This window comes from Physella acuta, unplaced genomic scaffold (genome assembly GCF_028476545.2).
Source record: "Physella acuta isolate Inbredline_101_S28 unplaced genomic scaffold, ASM2847654v3 ptg001441l, whole genome shotgun sequence".
NCBI lineage: Eukaryota > Metazoa > Mollusca > Gastropoda > Physidae > Physella > Physella acuta.
The window spans coordinates 799,072-821,903 of NW_026732956.1; the positions used below are offsets into that span (position 1 = coordinate 799,072).

The 22,832-nt window shown below is 38.2% G+C and overlaps 1 protein-coding gene and 1 long non-coding RNA gene across 2 annotated transcripts; one reads left to right on the forward strand and one right to left on the reverse strand.

Moving 5' to 3' along the window:
• Positions 1-2,286: 2,286 nt before the first annotated feature.
• On the forward strand, positions 2,287-6,578 carry LOC131927804 (17-beta-hydroxysteroid dehydrogenase type 6-like). The gene is made up of 5 exons (XM_059283632.1): positions 2,287-2,435; positions 2,778-2,953; positions 4,893-5,151; positions 5,571-5,731; positions 6,304-6,578. Exons 1-5 carry the CDS (start codon positions 2,287-2,289, stop codon positions 6,498-6,500), a joined length of 942 nt encoding a protein of 313 aa, XP_059139615.1. The 3' UTR covers positions 6,501-6,578.
• A 3,236-nt stretch (positions 6,579-9,814) lies between these two features.
• Positions 9,815-21,273, reverse strand: LOC131927853 (uncharacterized). Its single transcript, XR_009383699.1, has 3 exons — positions 21,037-21,273; positions 10,853-11,003; positions 9,815-10,210 (listed from the first exon to the last, which is right to left on the reverse strand). It is a non-coding gene; the product is annotated as an uncharacterized LOC131927853 (long non-coding RNA).
• Between the last annotated feature and the right edge of the window lie 1,559 nt (positions 21,274-22,832).

Genomic DNA, 22,832 nt, shown 5'->3' on the forward strand with positions numbered 1-22,832 from the left:
GTTGTTTATCGCAATGTACTATACTAAAGCTGGCTGGCGAAGCGTGTCAATAAAATAACTAACACTGCAGCATGCACTGATAAACACACTGACGCAGTTAAACCGCTTTACGTAACACGCTTTATAAATGGATTAGGGTCCAAGTTTTAATGTTAATTTTAAATAAACCGGGAGTGATCTCCCCTAAACTTTCTCGAATATTCTTATATAAAATAACAGGGGATGGGAACTCGGGCTGTAGAAATGATTTTAATCCATTTTAAATACTTAAAGTTTTAAAAATAGAATAAAATCTCGTAGACAAATTAATTGCACACCAAGTGAACGCCAAATAAAAAAGCGCATAATAGTGCGCAATATTATTAGTACTTTTAAAATTTACATTAGTTTTTTGAGAAATCGGAAGTAGCGTAAATTACTACTTGCAGTCAACGGAAATTACTCAAAATTTAACAGAAGGTAGGGAATTAGATCTTTTACTTACATGTGAAATTTCATTTATGTATCTGAAATAGTACTCAAGTTATAGGCTTTTGAAAAATTCAAAGTAAGAAAAGTACCACTTCCGGTTATCGGAAATCACTCAAAAGTTGATACGGATCTACGATTTTGATAAAATACTTATATATGAAATTTCATCAACCTAGCTGTAACGGTACTCAAGTTATCGTGTTTACACACGGACAGACAGACAGACAGACAGACACACAGACATACGGACAAGATTGCAAAATTATGTTTTTCCGTATCAGTGAGGTGTAAAACGTCGAGATTTGTAAAAATCTCGTTTTTTTTGCACGATTACAAGACTTTCTCTATTCTTCGTATATACGAGAAAGTAAAAAAAAACATAAACGCAAAGCATATAGATATTCAAACATTGGCCTATTTAATTTTAAAATATTCTTTATTTGAAAACTGTTTTATACTTCATACATAAGGCGTGATAATGTACCTCACAATATTATCTTCTTTCATGCAAGCAATTAATAGCTGATTAAACTGTGGAGTACTTTTAAATACGCTCTTGATGAAATGGCAGCCAATCGCTTAGCAAAAGGAGGCGCAACTAAAATGCCTAGAATCGTATGATAAGTTTAAAAGCTATTTATTAAGTTGGCCTGATATTAGACTTTTGATAGTTTATTAACAGGAGTTTTAGCTTGTACGAACGAAAACAATACAAATAGTAAGCGTAACCAACGTGAACAATAACCTACATTAAATCACTTAGCCAATCACTTAGCCAATTTAAATCTTTTAGCCAATTTAAATCAATTAGGCACATTAAATCATTCAGACAGACAGACAGACAGACAGACAGACAGACAGACAGACAGACAGACAGACAGACAGACAGACAGACAGACAGACAGACAGACAGACAGACAGACAGACAGACAGACAGACAGACAGACAGACAGACAGACAGACAGACAGACAGACAGACAGACAGACAGACAGACAGACAGACAGACAGACAGACAGACAGACAGACAGACAGACAGACAGACAGACAGACAGACAGACAGACAGACAGACAGACAGACAGACAGACAGACAGACAGACAGACAGACAGACAGACAGACAGACAGACAGACAGACAGACAGACAGACAGACAGACAGACAGACAGACAGACAGACAGACAGACAGACAGACAGACAGACAGACAGACAGACAGACAGACAGACAGACAGACAGACAGACAGACAGACAGACAGACAGACAGACAGACAGACAGACAGACAGACAGACAGACAGACAGACAGACAGACAGGCAGACAGGCAGGCAGGCAGGCAGGCAGGCAGGCAGGCAGGCAGGCAGGCAGGCAGACAGACAGACAGACAGACAGACAGACAGGCAGACAGGCAGGCAGGCAGGCAGGCAAGCAGGCAGGCTTACTCGTGAACTCTACTTCATCTGCCATATGTGTCTTGGTCACGAAGGGGAAAAAGATATTGATGATTATGACACGATGGGACTTTTGATCGTGTATAGAATACCTCAAACCGTTTTCAACCAACAACTCAAAAGTACAGGTCAAGGTCACGGTTCGATAAATGAAATTGTTAAAATATACCGTTCTAGCCTTGTCAGCACTAAGTAAGGCCGGCACTTAACATTTACCACGGTCTGATTCGCTGGAAGTACACCAAACTGGTAGCAAGATAAAAAAAACTGGATCGAAATCTACCAAGCGTGTAAGTCATAGGTGTGTTATAGAAGCCAGGTCTGAGAGGTTATTTTATTTGACGTTTGGCTTCTAGGTAGGACGCTCCGTCATGTTGTATGTGGTCAGCTGTGTGATTCTGCTGGCAACGACCTATTTGTTCTTTGATAGAGTTCTCAGGTGTTTAAAGGTCGGTAACTATGGCAACAAGTATGTTTTTGTTACCGGATGTGACTCTGGCTTCGGACAGCGACTAGCCATGTAAGTTTTGTTTATGTTTTTCTTTTTATTGCTGTAGAAAGGGTTATCAGTTGTAAAAGGATGTATTAACTTAACTAAGTGCACAAGCACTAATTATTTATCAGGACACTGTTAGTGCTGATGGTGGGTTGGTAAACTGGTTACATATTGTCCAATATGTCGGAAGTCATTTTGTCAAGAGCCTTTATGTCGGAAGTCATTTTATCAGCACCAATAAGTTGTTAGCCCACTTGTCGAAAGCCTTAATGTCGGTAGTTCATAAGTCGGGAGCCCAAATGTCGTAGCCCATTTATATACTTTGCTGTATAAATAACATAATGTTAGCTTTCACGTTTCCTTTAGCCGTCTAGACGGCCTAGGTTTCCACGTAATTGCTGGATGTCTGACAGATCAAGGAAGAAAATATTTAAGCTCTAACTGCTCCAAACGGGTTGTGACAATTCCGCTGGACATCACGAAAAAAGCAAATATTGAAGAGGCGCTGAAACTGGTGAAAGAGACGTTACCCATAGACTCAGGTGCATATTTTATAAAATTCTTTAATGAAATTGGTCAAAGGGACGTTACCCATACACTCTGGTGCATATTTTATGAAATTCTTTAAAAGGGTAGGCTCCGGTAAAAAAATAAATACATTTTAATACTAAAGAGCAAACAATTTTTTTCTCTACAGCTTTATTAAGGTGCATCCGAATTTGCATTTCCACTAAAAATAAACCGGGAGTGATCTCCCCTAAACTTTCTCGAATATTCTTACATAACACTACGGGGGATGGCGATTCGGGATATAGACATGATTTTTAATCCATTTTTAATTGCGCACCAAGTAAACGCCAAACAATATGTGTATAATAGTGCGGAATATTATTAGTACTTTATAAATTTACATTCGTTTTTGAGAAATCGGAAAGAGCGTAAATTACTACCTCCGTTCAACGGAAATAACTCAAAATTTGACAGTAGACAAAAAAATTAGATATAGTACTTACATATGAAATTTCATTAATCTATCTGAAACAGTGCTCAAGCTATAGGCTTTTGAAAAGTTGAAAAAAGAATAAGTTCCACTTTCGGTTACCAGAAATCGCTGAAAAGTTGATACAGAACTACAAATTTGATATAATAATTGTAATGAAATTTCATCAACCTAGCTGTAACGGTAATCAAGTTATCGTGTTCACAGACACACCTACACAACTACACACACACACATACACACACAGACATAAGGACAAGATTGCAAAACGATGTTTTTCCTACTCAGGGAGGTTTAAAAAACGTCGAGATTAGCAAAAATCTCGATTTTTTTTTTGTACGATTACAATACTTTCTCTATACTTCGTATACGAGAAATAAGAATTGGTAAATTTTGTTTGCTAACTATGACAACGGCGGATATCTTAAAAATTAACCTCGTCGTAGGATTTCCACCATTCATAAAATAATACATTTTAAGTCCAATAAACAATGAATTCATAATCTTCTTTCATGTTTTGTGGTAGGCCTACTCAGCTAAAAAATTTAACAAAATAATTTCTAATGAATTTTTAAAAAAATGGATCCGGTAAAAATACTAAATTTTGGGGAGTTTTGGAGCATTAAATCTAGTGTTTTTGACGGACCCACTATTTGAAAATTCATAAGAGATTAGTTTTAAGATCTGCACTTAAAAGTAGTCAAAGGGACGCTACCCATACACTCAGGTGCATATTTTTGAAAAAAATCTTTATTGAAAGTGATCCAAGGGACGCTACCCTCAAGCGCATATTTTATGAAATTTTTTAATTTAAGAAGGCCAGGGATGACCTTTATATAATAATTAAAAAAAAACAACAACAATAGTTGAAGTCAGGTAAGATCATTTCTTTTTACAGCTAACTATAACTTATCAAGTCGCATAGGTTAATCATTATTTTACTAGCTATACCGGTAAAACAAAATGATCTCGTACAATTAGTTTGGTCCATGTCTGAGACTAAACATTTTTTCCCCGTGTGTTAACGATTTACAGCTTCATTTCAACTTGAAATACTGCAGGTGAAAGACATTTTTTTTCATTCGTGTTATAGTTTAACAAAAACAAAATATTAGAAAAAAATAAAAATAAATATATCATGACTAATAAAGTGTAAGTTGAACATGATTTTACTATAAAATATATAAACAATATTGAGATAAAAAAGGATCGTGCCAAGTTTTTTACTTGACCATTACAAGTTCGAATGCTACTATATTTTTAAAATTCTATTAAAACGTAGCAAATTATATATATATATATATATATATATATATATATATATATATATATATATATATATATATATATATATATATATATATATATATATATACATATATATATATATAATTTTCTTTTTAATAAAAATGTCATTCATTGACAAAAACTTAACATCTAGCAACTCGTCTGTTTGTTATTCTAACGCCTTTTGACCACAGGTCTGTGGGGTGTGGTCAACAACGCTGGTATATTTGGCTTGGCGGGTCCCAGTGAAATCTGTAACACTGAGGACTATCTCGAGGTGTTCTCTGTCAACTTGTTTGGTGCTATGGACGTGTCAAAGGCGTTTCTACCTCTTCTAAGGAAGGCGGGTGGTCGGCTGGTTACAACAACGAGCATGCTTGGGAGAATCGCCCATTCATGTTCCCCGTACACGGTGTCGAAATTTGCATTGGAGGGTTACGTGGACCTTCTCAGGTAAGTCAGACCTAACCTTCTCAGGTAAGTCAGACGTTGATCTACTCTGGTGTCAGATATGGACCTCAGGTAAGTCAGATACTCAGGAAGTCATGGATCTTCCAAGGTAAGTCAGAATTCAGATGCACATTGTTGAAAATATTCAATTTCTGATATATATATATATATATATATATATATATATATATATATATATATATATATATATATAAATATATAAATATATAAATATATAAATATATATATACATATATATATATATATATATATATATATATATATATATATATATATATATATATATATATATATATATATATATATATATATATATATATATATATATATATATATATATATATATATATATGTATATATATATATAATTGTTGACATGAAAATTGTTAATATTAATATAGGCGTGAACTCTACAATAGAGGGGTGAAGGTCATTCTTATAGAGCCTGGATTTTTCAAGACATCTTTATTGTCACTTGAAAAATTATTGACATCAATAACAATAGCTTTTAACAAGACAACTGATGAAGTGAGGGAGACCTACCAGAATTTCATTCCTTATTGTGAGTGTTTCACACGTTTTTGCTGTATGATGTAACAATCTCCACGTTAATAATTATAATAATAGTAAATTATAAAAATTAAAAAAATTAACGCATTAAAAATATTAATTAGAAAAAAAAACATCTATCCCGTCACAGACTTGTGATTTAGGAGAGATAATACTATTAGTTCTATCAGTAGTTTTAAATATTCGTCTTAAATTCAAAATAATAACAGCGCTTAATTAAAGTGGTACTTATAAGTACCGCCAGTAGATAAAGGGTTAATATAAATATGAATTAAAAAACATTAGAAATATAGAAAATATTATTACAAAGCTAGAGTATAATATAGCTTCACAGAATGAGATGGAAGTGAATTATTCTGATGGCTCAGTTTTAGAGAGCAATGAAAAAATGTGTTATGTTTTTATTATAAACATATTTCTCAGATATTTTAGTTTTCTTGTATAAGTGAGATCGTACCATAAACTGGTGTTAGAGTATACGAGCCTAAGGCTTTTTGAGAAAAAAAATTAACATTTAAACTTTGAACAAATCTTGTATTTCTATGTAACGATCGGTATTCACAGTTAAGAGAGAGTGTACAAAAGCACAGGCCTACGCCAACCCCAACCTTGACATTGTGGTGGACGACTACATCCACGGCCTGACCTCCAGGTATCCTAGGACCAGATACTCACCTGGCCTGGACGCCAAGTTTATTTATATTCCACTCTCCTACCTGCCGACACGCTTCACTGACTGGCTGCTACAGCTCCCCTCATAGACTCTAGACGGAACTGTACTGCGGGTAGTTCAGGTGGACTGAAATGTATTTAGTGTGCACACGAAAGCAGAAATTTAGAAAGGGTCTTAATGTTTTCCCAGAGGCGTAGCGAGGGGGGGAGGGGTGGGGGTGCGGACCGCACCGGGTGACACCATTTAGGGGGGTGACACCAAGGCAAAAAAGAGCAAAATATATAGAGACAAATTTGAGGGGAGGGGGTGCAAATAGAAAGTTTGAGGGGGGGGGGGGGATGCAAATCGAAAATTACTTGAAAGTTTGTCCACGGGAAGGGTCGCTACGCCTCTGGGGGTTGACACCATTAAGTGCCGCACCGGGTGACACCCGACCTCGCTACGCCACTGTGTATTCCCATTAAAATGTTCTTATAGTTAATATAAATTAAGACTGAAAATAATTTTAGAATGTTTAAAATGACCAATAAGCATCTTGTAATTGAAATAAATTGCAGCAAAAACTATTTTACATATTCGTTGTCGTCAAAACAAGTACAAACAAATTTGAGTGAGAGAAATTGACTAGTAATTGTTTTTAATAAGCTAAACATAATATAAGACATCTGTTCAATTTTCAATATTGAGCGTCTAGGCTTTTATTTTAAAGAACCAGGATTTAGCTTTAGTAAGATTACACAGGATTTAGCTTTAGTAAGATTACACAGGATTTAGCTTTAGTAAGATTACACGACAAAAACAACACATAAAGGGAAAGAATATTTTGAATGAATCTTAACAAAATTGATTACAATGAATAAATTGTACTTTCAATTTTAGGCAAATAAAATGAATTTTTTTTATACACTTTGTGTGATTTTCTTTTGTGTGATTTTGTGAATATTTTACGATTTTTTTCGTCGTTGTGTCATCCCTTAATGGTATCACATCGTACGGACTTCACGCTTTACACCCACCTTTTGGCGCTACTAATCGGAGATGTTGATAATGATTAGTATGTTGTAGTGTTATAATACATTCTTTGTAGCCGAAAATATTTTCTTTTAAATTCTTTTATTTTCAAATATAAGCAAGTACATCAACATAATATACGCGCGTGTGTGTGTGTGCGTTATTATGTAACATAAATTCAAACCTGAACAAAAAGTTTCATCACAAGAACAAAAGGGTGATCAATGATTTGTTAATCAAAGCATTTAAATCAATGTAGGCCTAATTAAAATAAAGAAATGCAAATATGGAAGTTTTACTATGATAGTCTAAAATGTTTGTTCAATTTTTGTTGGGTATTTGTTACAGTATGTAGATTCTACAAAATGAGAAATTATATGACACTTTATTCATAATCCCATTTTTTTTTTGTCTCAGACATGTAATTTATAGACATGTAGTTTGCTTTATTACTGCAAATTTCATTAATCGGCTTGTTAAGACTGATACACGTATACAACTTTAATACATCTTTCTGACCAATAATTAGTTGGTCCTCTATCCGATATTGTTTTAACTTTTTTTTTTTTTTGCCTCAGACACGTAATTTATAGCGTCAGTTGTGTGTTCGCTTTAGTATTTCAGTTTTCATCATCGGCTTGTGAGGACTGGTACAGATTTACAATAGTAATATTTCTTTCTTACTTGTAGCCTGCTTTCATTCATTTAAGATGGTTTACTTATACATAGATCTAATACAAAACGTCTAAATATAAAGAAAAAATAAAAATTAAAAAACCAACCTGAAACTGAAAATGCAAATGTGTAATTAAATGATGATTCAAGGGATTTTTTTTTCTCGGCGTGGTGGGCTGAGGGGACGAGGGGGGGGGGACGAGAGGGGGAATTTGTTTTTTTTAAAGTAGAGCTGAAATGAAGTTGGGATTACAGAGAATTAAAATGATACAAATTTTAAGCAGTCGGAAAAGCTATGTTATTACAATGAGACACGTAAAAGCAAACACTCTTCCCTTTCAAACATCTATATCTATACAGTCCTCAATTAGTTTTTTTTTCTTTTTTTTTTTAGTTTTTTATTAATTCAATTGTTTTAAACATTTAAATCAGTAATAATTATTTATTTGATAGATTTTACACAGCATCAAAGACATGAACATCAATTGCATATATAATAATCAAATGGAAAAATAAAATGGCATAAGAACTAGACTAAAATAAGGTGTGCAAACTAGGTTTCTCTTGACTGCTTAGTTTACTGTGCTTTGTCCTTAGCTGAGGAGTCAAAAGTTCACATTGTAGCCACCCATGGACAGAAATAGAAACGACCGTGGGAGAAGTGTCTCTGCAGTACACATACTGATCTATCATTCCAAAACTTTCCATGACATAAAATGGACCCTTGGCGATGAGGGCACGCTACCTTGAAAAATCCGCCAGTCCGGTTGAGTGGGGGGAAGTGTGTGTGTGTGTGTGTGGGGGGGGGGGGGTGAGGTGTGTATCTCTTTCTACCATTCAGGTTGTGCATTTTTAAAAACCTGGGAAACAGAAGACTCGATATTGTTTTAACTGAATCTGGATCAAAGAGACAACTTCAAAAATATTAATATGTAATAAACCACTATTCAATTTACATAAGTATTAAGTGTTAAACATTGCAAGGGTTTACTTTGGGATTAGGTTCGTAAAGTAAATCTAAGATTCACAAACTACATCAATTATACACAAAAGTAATAAGATATTTTTTATTTTACTAATTTTATTTATAAAAAAAAGAAGTCCCTATTTTATTTTGTTATTAATGAATCATTCTCTGCTGTAGTAATTCTGAATTGTATAATTACGGGTATTTTCCCTTGGCTTTTTAAATTACGTGTATGGGTTGTAACTCAATTGTTTTATGCTAATTTTGAAGATTAAAAAATCGTAATAGTTTAGAAACTATGCCACTGTCATTTTCACTGTATCGTATACAGTGTTTCTTCGAGGCATCTCTTCTGGAGGGGGGGGGGGGGGGGTAGCGAGCCCCCGAACGGAAGTTTACCGCCCCCCCCCCCTTCCCGAACAAAATGGAATTTATATAGAAAACATACTGATCGTATACGGAGTATTGAGAGAATCTTGTAAAATGTAATCGTTTAATCGTGCAAAATATTTTTTTTGTCTCTACTTTCTTCTTCATCGTTCTTAATCTAGTGATGCTATGTGTCATATAGGCCGTTGAAGCGTCTGTAGCGTCGCTAGGTCGGGTGTCACCCGGTGCGGCACTTAATAGTGTCACCCCCTCCCCAAAGAAATAAAGTATATATATATATATATATATATATATATATATATATATATATATATATATATATATATATATATATATATATATATATATATATATGTGTGTGTGTGTGTGTGTGTATGTGTGTGTATGTGTCGGCCTACATTGGCCTATAATTTAAATACACGTACATGTGGTATGTGTTTAAGCTTTAATCATTGCAGACTTAATAGTAACGATGTTACAGATCTAAAGTCTATTAATTATGTAGTTGGATGTAGCATTGTTTTATCTATAGTTAGCACGCTTACGTCATGGTGTCACCCCCACCCTCTTGTACAGTTGTCAATTGTACTTAAAAGACTATTCAACTTTAATTGATCATTAATGAAACTAGCAATAGAGCATTTTTCTTCTGTACATTTTGCTTTTTTTTTTTTTTTGCTTTGGTGTCACCCCCCTAAATGGTGTCACCCAGTGCGGTCCGCACCTCCCGCGCCGCCCTGGCTACGCCTCTGGGTCTGTGAAAATATGGAGAATAGAAACTTTCAATTGTTATCTTAATAAAATGTTGAAGTTAATATTTATGAGGTAGGGTGTTTATTCACAAGAGAGATGAATAAATATAATGATAAATCATACTTGTATATTATGTATGTGAATCTGTGTCGGAGAAGGTTATATATATGTTTAATGAATTTGTGTGTATACTGTTCTTATATAGGGATATATTTGTTTCAGGTGTGTTTGATTTATTGTCTGTAAGTGTTAATGCACGCGTGTATGTCAGTCTGTTTGTATATATATATGTGTGTAAGTAGTTTTGTCTGTGCATATGGGTTTCGTTTCTATATGTATGTGTTTTTCTATCTGTTTGTTTATGTTTGTTCGTAGGTCTGTTTGTGCATGTGTGCGCGTGTGTTTACTAAAGAGTAAAAAGAAACAAAAATGGGGATTATTTTTTCCTGTTGCTACAATTTATTAAGTCAAATATTGCTCTAACTCAAGTCAAGTCAAACATTGCTCTAACTCTAGTCAAGTCAAACATTGCTCTAACTCTAGTCAAGTCAAACATTGCTCTAACTCTAGTCAAGTCAAATATTGCTCTAACTCTGGTCAAGTCAAATATTGCTCTAACGCAAAACAAGTAAAAAACTGCTCACCGATTGGCTATTGGCTGACAGGAATGACCACACCCATTGGACCTGCACTCGTACCCCACGGGACACCCGCCACTCCCGATAGATCTCAGGATCCTGCTGTGCCCACACATCTCAGCACAGGTGCCAATTTGTCCTTCACTACTCACAGAGACTGGGGATCAAATAGTGGGGTTGTAGATCAAACAAGTGAATGCAAGCCTATCAAGTCTATATATATCAAGTAAAGGGCAGTGGCGTCGCTAGGTGGGGTGTAATCCAAGGTGGCACCTCATGGTGTCACCCCACCTTTTTTTCTCTGTAAATTTTGCAGTTGGCCCACCCAGGTAAAAGCTTTATTATTAAAGTGTTCATATTTAATACTAATGATGTTTACCTATAATCAGTTGTTATTGTTAATACAGCTGGGTGTAGCATTGTTTTCTCTATAGTTTGCGTGTAAACATAATGGCAGAGTTTCTTCCAGGCATCTCTTCGAGGGGGGGCGAACCCCCTCCGAAAAAATTCTATCGCCCCCCCCCCCCACCCGAACGAAATGAAATTCGTATAATTTATATAGAAAATATATACTTTTAACAGTGTCCCCCCCCCCCCCGAAGAAAGTCCACCGGCCCCCCGAAAATTTAAGTGCCCCCCCCCCCCGGAGAAAAAAGTCTGGATGAAACACTGCATAATGGTGTCACCCCCCCCCCCCCCCAACCCTTGTCAGGATGGTAATTATGTGCTTAAAATAGTTTTCAACTCTAATTAACCATTCACCGAAAAAGACATATATTCGATAAATCTTGCATTTTTTTGGTCTTCGTGTCACCCCACCCTCCTTTTATGGTGTGACCTGGTGCGGTCCCCACCCTCCGCCCCCGCCTTGCGACGCCTCTGTGCAAGGGTTTGTCGCTTGCAAAAATCCTACAAGTTTGTTTAATTACTGTCACTTCTCTGTAATGTTTTATATTTCCAGGCACTTACAAAATCTTCAAATTTTAATGTTAAATCATGTATAAAAATTACAATTTTTAGTTAAAACGAGCTGGTTAATAAGATATATATGTCTATAAAAAATGTAAGTTTCAATGTTATTCAGGTTCTTTGGCTACTTAATATTTAGTTTTCAAATTTTTACAAGCGTGTTATCTAACCGTTAATTATTCTAAACGTTTAGTTTGTTTACTGTAAGAGTAGTAGCAAGAATCCAACCGGATTTATGTGCATTTACTTTTTTTAAAAGTATCCTTTAGAAACCGACTGTCCATGGGGCAAGTGAAGTAGAGTTCACCTGTTTCTGTGACCTTGGCATTTGAAGGAGTCGTGTTGTCAGTACTATGTTCAGCCGCCGTTACTTTCCTTGACTTAAGTTAGGTACCCATCTGAGGTTGATGGGGTCAGGGACGTTCTACCGACTTGAACCCGGATTCGTCCTCGCGACTTTACGCTAGGCCACACCGTCGCATTTTCTCAGTAGCAAGGATTAAACCTGAGGCGGGCTTAATTAATGTGCATTGTTTTAAATTAACCTTCTTTTTACAAGCTTTTATTTAACTCACTTCCTCGTCAGTCTGTCTAGACGGAAACGCAGGAGTGAAAATTCGGACAGTTCTACTTGACCGATACGATTCACATTTGGCACGTGGGTCAAGACATGAAGACAATGCAATCTGAAACTAAATTTGACTTAATTGGATGCCTAATTGATTTTTAATGTATTAATTAAAATTTGGACCGAATTAGTAGGCATATCTAGCCAACCACACCACATGCGTCATCACCTTCAATAGCTGCGCCATCACGTAATGGCTGCGTTCAAAAAACCATTGCGCGCCTACTGAACGTGATGTTCAGTAGGCGCGCAATGGTTTTTACAAGCTTTTATTTAACTCACTTCCTCTGTCGTCAGTCCAGACGGAAACGCAGGAGTGAAAATTCGGACAGTTCTACTTGACCGATACGATTCACATTTGGCACGTGGGTCAAGACATGAAGACAATGCAATCTGAAACTAAATTTGACTTAATTGGATACCTAATTGATTTTTAATGAATTAATTAAAATTTGGACCGAATTAGTAGGCATGTCTAGCCAACCACACCACACGCGTCATCACCTTCAATAGCTGCGCCATCACGTAATGGCTGCGTTCAAAAACCATTGCGCGCCTACTGAACGTGATGTTCAGTAGGCGCGCAATGGTTTTTAGTCATGTAACTCTATTGTAAATAAAACATGTAAAGTACTGAAAAAAAAATTCATAAAAAACGTTTTAATAACAAGCTTTTATGTAATGATGCACTAAAAAGTAGAAAATAAATTATAGACTACTATTTAAATAACTATAAAGAAAAGCGTGGGTGTCTTCCTTAACATTAGTAAAGGTATCCAATAGATACTAAAGTGACCCACGCTTTTCTTTATAGTTATTTAAATAGTAGTCTATAATTTATTTTCTACTTTTTAGTGCATCATTACATAAAAGCTTGTTATTAAAACGTTTTTTATGAATTTTTTTTAGTCATGTAACTCTATTGTAAATAAAACATGTAAAGTACTGAAAAAAAAATTCACTAAAAAGTAGAAAATAAATTATAGACTACTATTTAAATAACTATAAAGAAAAGCGTGGGTGTCTTCCTTAACATTAGTAAAGGTATCCAATAGATACTAAAGTGACCCACGCTTTTCTTTATAGTTATTTAAATAGTAGTCTATAATTTATTTTCTACTTTTTAGTGCATTGTTACATAAAAGCTTGTTATTAAAACGTTTTTTATGAATTTTTTTTAATGTTTATGTTTAACATTTCAGCCCTGTTAGATATGTTATGTGCTAACGGTCCGCTAAACCTCTTTACGTGCCAAGAACGTTTAGGTAATTAATGTACTGTGAATTAGGTTAAGCTACCGGATGTTTTCATTAACTCAGCAAAACACAAATTTTGTAAACAAAATTAATATCCGAAAGCAATCCAAGGGTAATACTGTCATAATTTCATGTTTTACTTTCCACATATTATTATTGTTATTTAATACAAAAGAATTTGACATTTAAAAAAAACTATACCGACACATTAAATTATATTATCTCAGTATTCAACATTTAGATTGTCGTAACATAGAAACAGATACCTTATTAATTTCTATAAAAGTATTAAATCAGCAGCAGTTTAATACTTCCACACTACACCTGACCATGCGAGCTATTACTCAACGATTTGCAGATTTTTTTTTTAACTTGTAGCGACGTAGTTGGGAGGTGAGTACACACATACTAACTAGAATATTCTCTGAGTAGACCAGCTGTACCAGATATCTGAGTAGACCAGCTGTACCAGATATCTGAGTAGACCAGCTGTACCAGATATCTGAGTAGACCAGCTGTACCAGATATCTGAGTAGACCAGCTGTACCAGATATCTAAGTAGAACAACTGTACCAGATTTTTTTTTTAACTTGTAGCGACGTAGTTGGGAGGTGAGTACACACATACTAACTAGAATATTCTCTGAGTAGACCAGCTGTACCAGATATCTGAGTAGACCAGCTGTACCAGATATCTGAGTAGACCAGCTGTACCAGATATCTGAGTAGACCAGCTGTACCAGTTATCTGAGTAGACCAGCTGTACCAGATATCTGAGTAGACCAGCTGTACCAGATATCTGAGTAGACCAGCCAGATATCTGAGTAGACCAGCTGTACCAGATATCTGAGTAGACCAGCTGTACCAGATATCTAAGTAGACCAGCTGTACCAGATATCTAAGTAGACCAGCTGTATCAGATATCTGAGTAGACCAGCTGTACCAGATATCTGAGTAGACCAACTGTACCAGATATCTGAGTAGACCAGCTGTACCAGATATCTGAGTAGACCAGCTGTACCAGATATCTGAGTAGACCAGCTGTACCAGATATCTAAGTAGAACAACTGTACCAGATATCTGAGTAGAACAACTGTATCAGATATCTGAGTAGACCAGCTGTACCAGATATTTGAGTAGACCAGCTGTACCAGATATCTGAGAAGACCAGCTGTACCAGATATCTGAGTAGACCAGCTGTACCAGATATCTGAGTAGACCAGCTGTACCAGATATCTGAGTAGACCAGCTGTACCAGATATCTGAGTAGACCAACTGTACCAGATATCTGAGTAGACCAGCTGTACCAGATATCTGAGTAGACCAGCTGTACCAGATATCTGAGTAGACCAGCTGTACCAGATATCTGAGTAGACCAGCTGTACCAGATATCTGAGTAGACCAGCTGTACCAGATATCTGAGTAGACCAGATGTACCAGATATCTGAGTAGACCAACTGTACCAGATATCTGAGTAGACCAACTGTACCAGATATCTGAGTAGACCAGCTGTACCAGATATCTGAGTAGACAAGCTGTACCAGATATCTGAGAAGACCAGCTGTACCAGATATCTGAGTAGACCAGCTGTACCAGATATCTGAGTAGACCAGCTGTACCAGATATCTGAGTAGACCAGTTGTACCAGATATCTGAGTAGACCAGCTGTACCAGATATCTGAGTAGACCAGCTGTACCAGATATCTGAGTAGACCAGCTGTACCAGATATCCGAGTAGAACAACTGTATCAGATATCTGAGTAGACCAGCTGTACCAGATATCTGAGTAGACCAGCTGTACCAGATATCTGAGTAGACCAGCTGTACCAGATATCTGAGTAGACCAGCTGTACCATATATCTGAGTAGACCAGCTGTACCAGATATCCGAGTAGAACAACTGTACCAGATATCTGAGTAAACCAGCTGTACCAGAAGTCTGAGTAGACCAGCTGTACCAGATATCTGAGTAGACCAGCTGTACCAGATATCTGAGTAGACCAGCTGTACCAGATATCTGAGTAGACCAGCTGTACCAGATATCTGAGTAGACCAGCCAGATATCTTAGTAGACCTACTGTACCAGATATCTGAGTAGACCAGCTGTACCAGATATCTGAGTAGACCAGCTGTACCAGTAATCTGAGTAGATCAGCTGTACCAGATATCTGAGTAGACTAGCTGTACCAGATATCTGAGTAGACCAGCTGTTCCAGATATCTGAGTAGACCAGCTGTATCAGATATCTGAGTAGACCAGCTGTACCAGATATCTGAGTAGACCAGCTGTACCAGATATCTGAGTAGACCAGCTGTACCAGATATCTGAGTAGACCAGCTGTACCAGATATCTGAGTAGACCAGCTGTACCAGATATCTGAGTAGACCAGCTGCACCAGATATCTGAGTAGACCAGCTGTACCAGATATCTGAGTAGACCAGCTGTACCAGATATCTGAGTAGAACAACTGTATCAGATATCTGAGTAGACCAACTGTACCAGATATCTGAGTAGACCAGCTGTACCAGATATCTGAGTAGACCAGCTGTACCAGATATCTGAGTAGACCAGCTGTACCAGATATCTGAGTAGACCAGCTGTACCAGATATCCGAGTAGACCAACTGTACCAGATATCTGAGTAGACCAACTGTACCAGATATCTGAGTAGACCAGCTGTACCAGATATCTGAGTAGACCAGCTGTACCAGATATCTGAGTAGACCAGCTGTACCAGATACCTGAGTAGACCAGCTGTACCATATATCTGAGTAGACCAACTGTACCAGATATCTGAGTAGACCAGCTGTACCAGATATCTGAGTAGACCAGCTGTACCAGATATCTGAGTAGACCAGCTGTACCAGATACCTGAGTAGACCAGCTGTACCAGATACCTGAGTAGACCAGCTGTACCATATATCTGAGTAGACCAGCTGTACCAGATATCTGAGTAGACAAGCTGTACCAGATATCTGAGTAGACCAGCTGTACCAGATATCTGAGTAGACCAGCCAGATATCTGAGTAGACCAGCTGTACCAGATATCTGAGTAGACCAGCTGTACCAGATATCTGAGTAGACCAGCTGTACCAGTAATCTGAGTAGATCAGCTGTACCAGATATCTGAGTAGACTAGCTGTACCAGATATCTGAGTAGACCAGCTGTACCAGATATCTGAGTAGACCAGCTGTTCCAGATATCTGAGTAGACCAGCTGTACCAGATATCTGAGTAGACCAGCTGTACCATATATCTGAGTAGACCAGCCAGATATCTGAGTAGACCAGCTGTACCAGATATCTGAGTAGACCAGCTGTACCAGATATCTGAGTAGACCAGCTGTACCAGATATCTGAGTAGACCAGCTGTACCAGATATCTGAGTAGACCAGCTGTACCAGATATCTGAGTAGACCAGCTGTTCCAGATATCTGAGTAGACCAGCTGTACCAGATATCTGAGTAGACCAGCTGTACCAGATATCTGAGTAGACCAGCTGTACCAGATATCTGAGAAGACCAGCTGTACCAGTAATCTGAGTAGATCAGCTGTACCAGATATCTGAGTAGACTAGCTGTACCAGATATCTGAGTAGACCAGCTGTACCAGATATCTGAGTAGACCAGCTGTTCCAGATATCTGAGTAGACCAGCTGTACCAGATATCTGAGTAGACCAGCTGTACCAGATATCTGAGTAGACCAGCTATACCAGATATCCGAGTAGAACAACTGTACCAGATATCTGAGTAAACCAGCTGTACCAGAAGTCTGAGTAGACCAGCTGTACCAGATATCTGAGTAGACCAGCTGTACCAGATATCTGAGTAGACCAGCTGTACCAGATACCTGAGTAGACCAGCCAGATATCTGAGTAGACCAGCTGTACCAGATATCTGAGTAGACCAGCTGTACCAGATATCTGAGTAGACCAGCTGTACCAGATATCTGAGTAGACCAGCTGTACCAGATATCTGAGTAGACCAGCTGTACCAGATATCTGAGTAGACCAGCCAGATATCTGAGTAGACCAGCTGTACCAGATATCTGAGTAGACCAGCTGTACCAGATATCTGAGTAGACCAACTGTACCAGATATCTGAGTAGACCAGCTGTACCAGATATCTGAGTAGACCAGCTGTACCAGATACCTGAGTAGACCAGCTGTACTATATATCTGAGTAGACCAACTGTACCAGATATCTGAGTAGACCAGCTGTACCAGATATCTGAGTAGACCAGCTGTACCAGATATTTGAGTAGACCAGCTGTACCAGATACCTGAGTAGACCAGCTGTACCATATATCTGAGTAGACCAGCCAGATATCTGAGTAGACCAGCTGTACCAGATATCTGAGTAGACCAGCTGTACCAGATATCTGAGTAGACCAGCTGTACCAGATATCTGAGTAGACCAGCTGTACCAGATATCTGAGTAGAACAACTGTACCAGATATCTGAGTAGAACAACTGTATCAGATATCTGAGTAGACCAACTGTACCAGATATCTGAGTAGACCAGCTGTACCAGATATCTGAGTAGACCAGCTGTACCAGATATCTGAGTAGACCAGTTTTACCAGATATCTGAGTAGACCAGAGGTACCAGATATCTGAGTAGACCAGCTGTACCAGATATCTGAGTAGATTCAGCTGTATCCGATATCTGAGTAGACCAGCTGTACCAGATATCTGAGTAGACCAGCTGTACCAGATATCTGAGTAGACCAGCTGTACCAGATATCTGAGTAGACCAGCTGTACCAGATATCTGAGTAGACCAGCTGTACCAGATATCTGAGTAGACCAGCTGTACCAGTTATCTGAGTAGACCAGCTGTACCAGATATCTGAGTAGACCAGCTGTACCAGATATCTGAGTAGACCAGCCAGATATCTGAGTAGACCAGCTGTACCAGATATCTGAGTAGACCAGCTGTACCAGATATCTAAGTAGACCAGCTGTACTAGATATCTAAGTAGACCAGCTGTATCAGATATCTGAGTAGACCAGCTGTACCAGATATCTGAGTAGACCAGCTGTACCAGATATCTGAGTAGACCAGCTGTACCAGATATCTGAGTAGACCAGCTGTACCAGATATCTGAGTAGACCAGCTGTACCAGATATCTAAGTAGAACAACTGTACCAGATATCAGAGTAGAACAACTTTATCAGATATCTGAGTAGACCAGCTGTACCAGATATTTGAGTAGACCAGCTGTACCAGATATCTGAGAAGACCAGCTGTACCAGATATCTGAGTAGACCAGCTGTACCAGATATCTGAGTAGACCAGCTGTACCAGATATTTGAGAAGACCAGCTGTACCAGATATCTGAGTAGACCAGCTGTACCAGATATCTGAGTAGACCAACTGTACCAGATATCTGAGTAGACCAGCTGTACCAGATATCTGAGTAGACCAGCTGTACCAGATATCTGAGTAGACCAGCTGTACCAGATATCTGAGTAGACCAGCTGTACCAGATATCTGAGTAGACCAGCTGTACCAGATATCTGAGTATAACAACTGTATCAGATATCTGAGTAGACCAGCTGTACCAGATATCTGAGTAGACCAGCTGTACCAGATATTTGAGTAGACCAGCTGTACCAGATATCTGAGTAGACCAGCTGTACCAGATATCTGAGTAGACCAACTGTACCAGATATCTGAGTAGACCGGCTGTACCAGATATCTGAGTATAACAACTGTATCATATATCTGAGTAGACCAGCTGTACCAGATATCTGAGTAGACCAGCTGTACCAGATATCTGAGTAGACCAGCTGTACCAGATATCTGAGTAGACCAACTGTACCAGATATCTGAGTAGACCAACTGTACCAGATATCTGAGTAGACCAGCTGTACCAGATATCTGAGTAGACCAGCTGTACCAGATATCTGAGTAGACCAGAGGTACCAGATATCTGAGTAGACCAGCTGTACCAGATATCTGAGTAGACCAGCTGTATCAGATATTTGAGTAGACCAGCTGTACCAGATATCTGAGTAGACCAGCTGTACCAGATATCTGAGTAGATCAGCTGTACCAGATATCTGAGTATAACAACTGTACCAGATATCTGAGTATAACAACTGTATCAGATATCTGAGTAGACCAGCTGTACCAGATATCTGAGTAGACCAGCTGTACCAGATATCTGAGTAGACCAGCTGTACCAGATATCTGAGTAGACCAGCTGTACCAGATATCTGAGTAGACCAGTTGTACCAGATATCTGAGTAGACCAGCTGTACCAGATATCTGAGTAGACCAGCTGTACCAGATATTTGAGTAGACCAGCTGTACCAGATATCTGAGTAGACCAGCTGTACCAGATATCTGAGTACACCAGCCAGATATCTGAGTAGACCAGCTGTACCAGATATCTGAGTAGACCAGCTGTACCAGATATCTGAGTAGACCAGCTGTACCAGATATCTGAGTAGACCAGCTGTACCAGATATCTGAGTAGACCAACTGTACCAGATATCTGAGTAGACCGGCTGTACCAGATATCTGAGTAGACCAACTGTACCAGATATCTGACTAGACCGGCTGTACCAGATATCTGAGTAGACCAGCTGTACCAGATATCTGAGTAGACCAGCTGTATCAGATAACTGAGTAGACCAGCTGTACCAGATATCTGAGTAGACCAGCTGTACCAGATATCTGAGTAGACCAGCTGTACCAGATATCTGAGTAGACCAGCTGTACCAGATATTTGAGTAGACCAGTTGTATCAGATATCTGAGTAGACCAACTGTACCAGATATCTGAGTAGACCAGCTGTACCAGATATCTGAGTAGACCAACTGTACCAGATATATGAGTAGACCAGCTGTACCAGATATCTGAGTAGACCAGCTGTACCAGATATCTGAGTAGACCAGCTGTACCAGATATCTGAGTAGACCAGCTGCACCAGATATCTGAGTAGACCAGTTGTATCAGATATCTGAGTAGACCAACTGTACCAGATATCTGAGTAGACCAGCTGTACCAGATATCTGAGTAGACCAACTGTACCTTACATGAGTCAGGTACCCACCAGAGCTGGGTAGCCTCGGGGACTTGAATCCAGATTTGAACCTCGAATCTTTCGGGTAAGCAGTCTAGAGCTAGACCATGCCGTCCCACACTATCGACACTACTAAAATTACATTTTCTTATAGTGCATTAGTCCTTTTGCAAGCATCAAGATCTGTTTCATTTACAATATCGTAACTTATTTTCACCAATTATACTTAGCCGTCTAGATTTTAGGAGGATCACACTATGCCTATAGACATGTGGACGCTTATATCAACAAAATGGATGTACTAACCAAGCAGTAGAGTCAAAACACAGAACATCAGCAGACGAGACATGGCGTTTGTTGTTAGTTTATCAGAGAAACGGTACAATCTTGTGAGGTTAAGCACAACTGATATATCATGGAAAGTTATAAACACTAGAAATTGGACCGTGCACTGTGAAATAAAATGTACTACACACACGGATGTTTGGTGGAGAAAGAAATGTAATGACGCCCAGGAGATTAACACGTTTTTTATACTGTAAATCCTGTATCGAAACGGATGTTATGGGGGCCTGTCGTCTCACTGGTTAGTTTAGTCATGTGATTTAGTCCTGTGATTCACGTAGTTGTGTAGAATTTACATTTCTTACTTAAAAGGCAAAAAGTTGGGCGGGGGGGGGGGGGGGGGGAGGGTGTGGCGGATGTGTTAAGACGACTATGCGGATATATTGCAGCTTGTATACATCGAATACTAGGGCTTAGGACTGCTAGCCGTAAGTCTCGAGTTCGGATCCCGAGCTCAAGCCTTTAGGACGTCCCTGAGTCAACTCAGCTCTGATGGGTACCTTACTCACATAAATAAAACTACGGCAGCTGGGCTTAATGTTGACCCCAGTATCCCCTGTATTCCGCAGCCACAGAAATAGATGAACTCTACTTTATCCATCCAATGTGTCTTGGGTACGAACGAAAAAAACAACGATAATTATAATACATCGAAAACTAATCAGTCTCTCGTCAACAAGGTTTCAACCAGCATAGGTGTGATGTTTCTACGTTCTATACTTGTGACAAAAGACTTGTTGTGCGATGAAAAAACTTCTCACACCTTATTTGTTTATCTGTTGCTGTGTAAACTGATTGCTCTAAGCGAGTAGGTCAGCCACAAACATTGTTTTAGTCCGAGGGTAATGGGGGCGTCCATAAATGACGTCACACTCGGAGAGAAAAAAGGAGGGGTCTTTAATTTTGTGATGATGTGTGATGATGGGGGAGGGGGCTCGGAAATTTGACGTCACACATTTGCAGTTTACAAAATGAATGTTAGAAACTGAATAAATAGAAATAGATATTGAATATAATACTCTATGTTGACCGAATTCAGTCAATATTTTAGAAAAAAAATCGATGTTTTCAAAAAATAATCCAAATGCAAATTTGAAGGGGATTTGTAGGCTGGGGTGTTGCGTAGTTTTAGGGAGGGGGGGATGAGGGGGGGGGGGTGAAACCTGTCTTTTTGTGACTATGTGTGACGGAGGGGAGGGTGCAGAAGCTGAAAATCGTCAAGACAAAAAGCTGGACGTCATTTATAGATGACTCCTGAATATGGAAACGTTACTATATAATCCATAATCCCACACACGTCAGTGAGTGATAGAACGACAACATAACGCTAAACAACCGAGCAACGTCCAGCTGTTTGAACATTATACTAACCTACTTGTGTACACACATCAAACATTATACTAACCTACTTGTGTACATACATCAAACATTATACTAATCTACTTGTGTACACACATCAAACATTATACTAACCTACTTGTGTACACACATCAAACATTATACTAACCTACTTATGTACACACATCAAACATTATACTTACCTACTTGTGTACACACACCAAACATTATACTAACCTACTTGTATACATACATCAAACATTATACTAACCTACTTGTGTACACACATCAAACATTATACTAACCTACTTGTGTACACACATCAAACATTATACTAACCTTCTTGAGTACATACATCAAACATTATACTAACCTACTTGTGTACACACATCAAACATTATACTAACCTACTTGTGTAC

Coding starts and splice junctions, on each gene's coding strand:
- LOC131927804 (XM_059283632.1), top strand. CDS start 2,287: ATGTTGTATGTGGTCAGCTGTGTGATTCTGCTGGCAACGACCTATTTG. Junction 2,436..2,777: donor TTCGGACAGCGACTAGCCAT/GTAAGTTTTGTT, acceptor CGTTTCCTTTAG/CCGTCTAGACGGCCTAGGTT. Junction 2,954..4,892: donor GACGTTACCCATAGACTCAG/GTGCATATTTTA, acceptor TTTTGACCACAG/GTCTGTGGGGTGTGGTCAAC.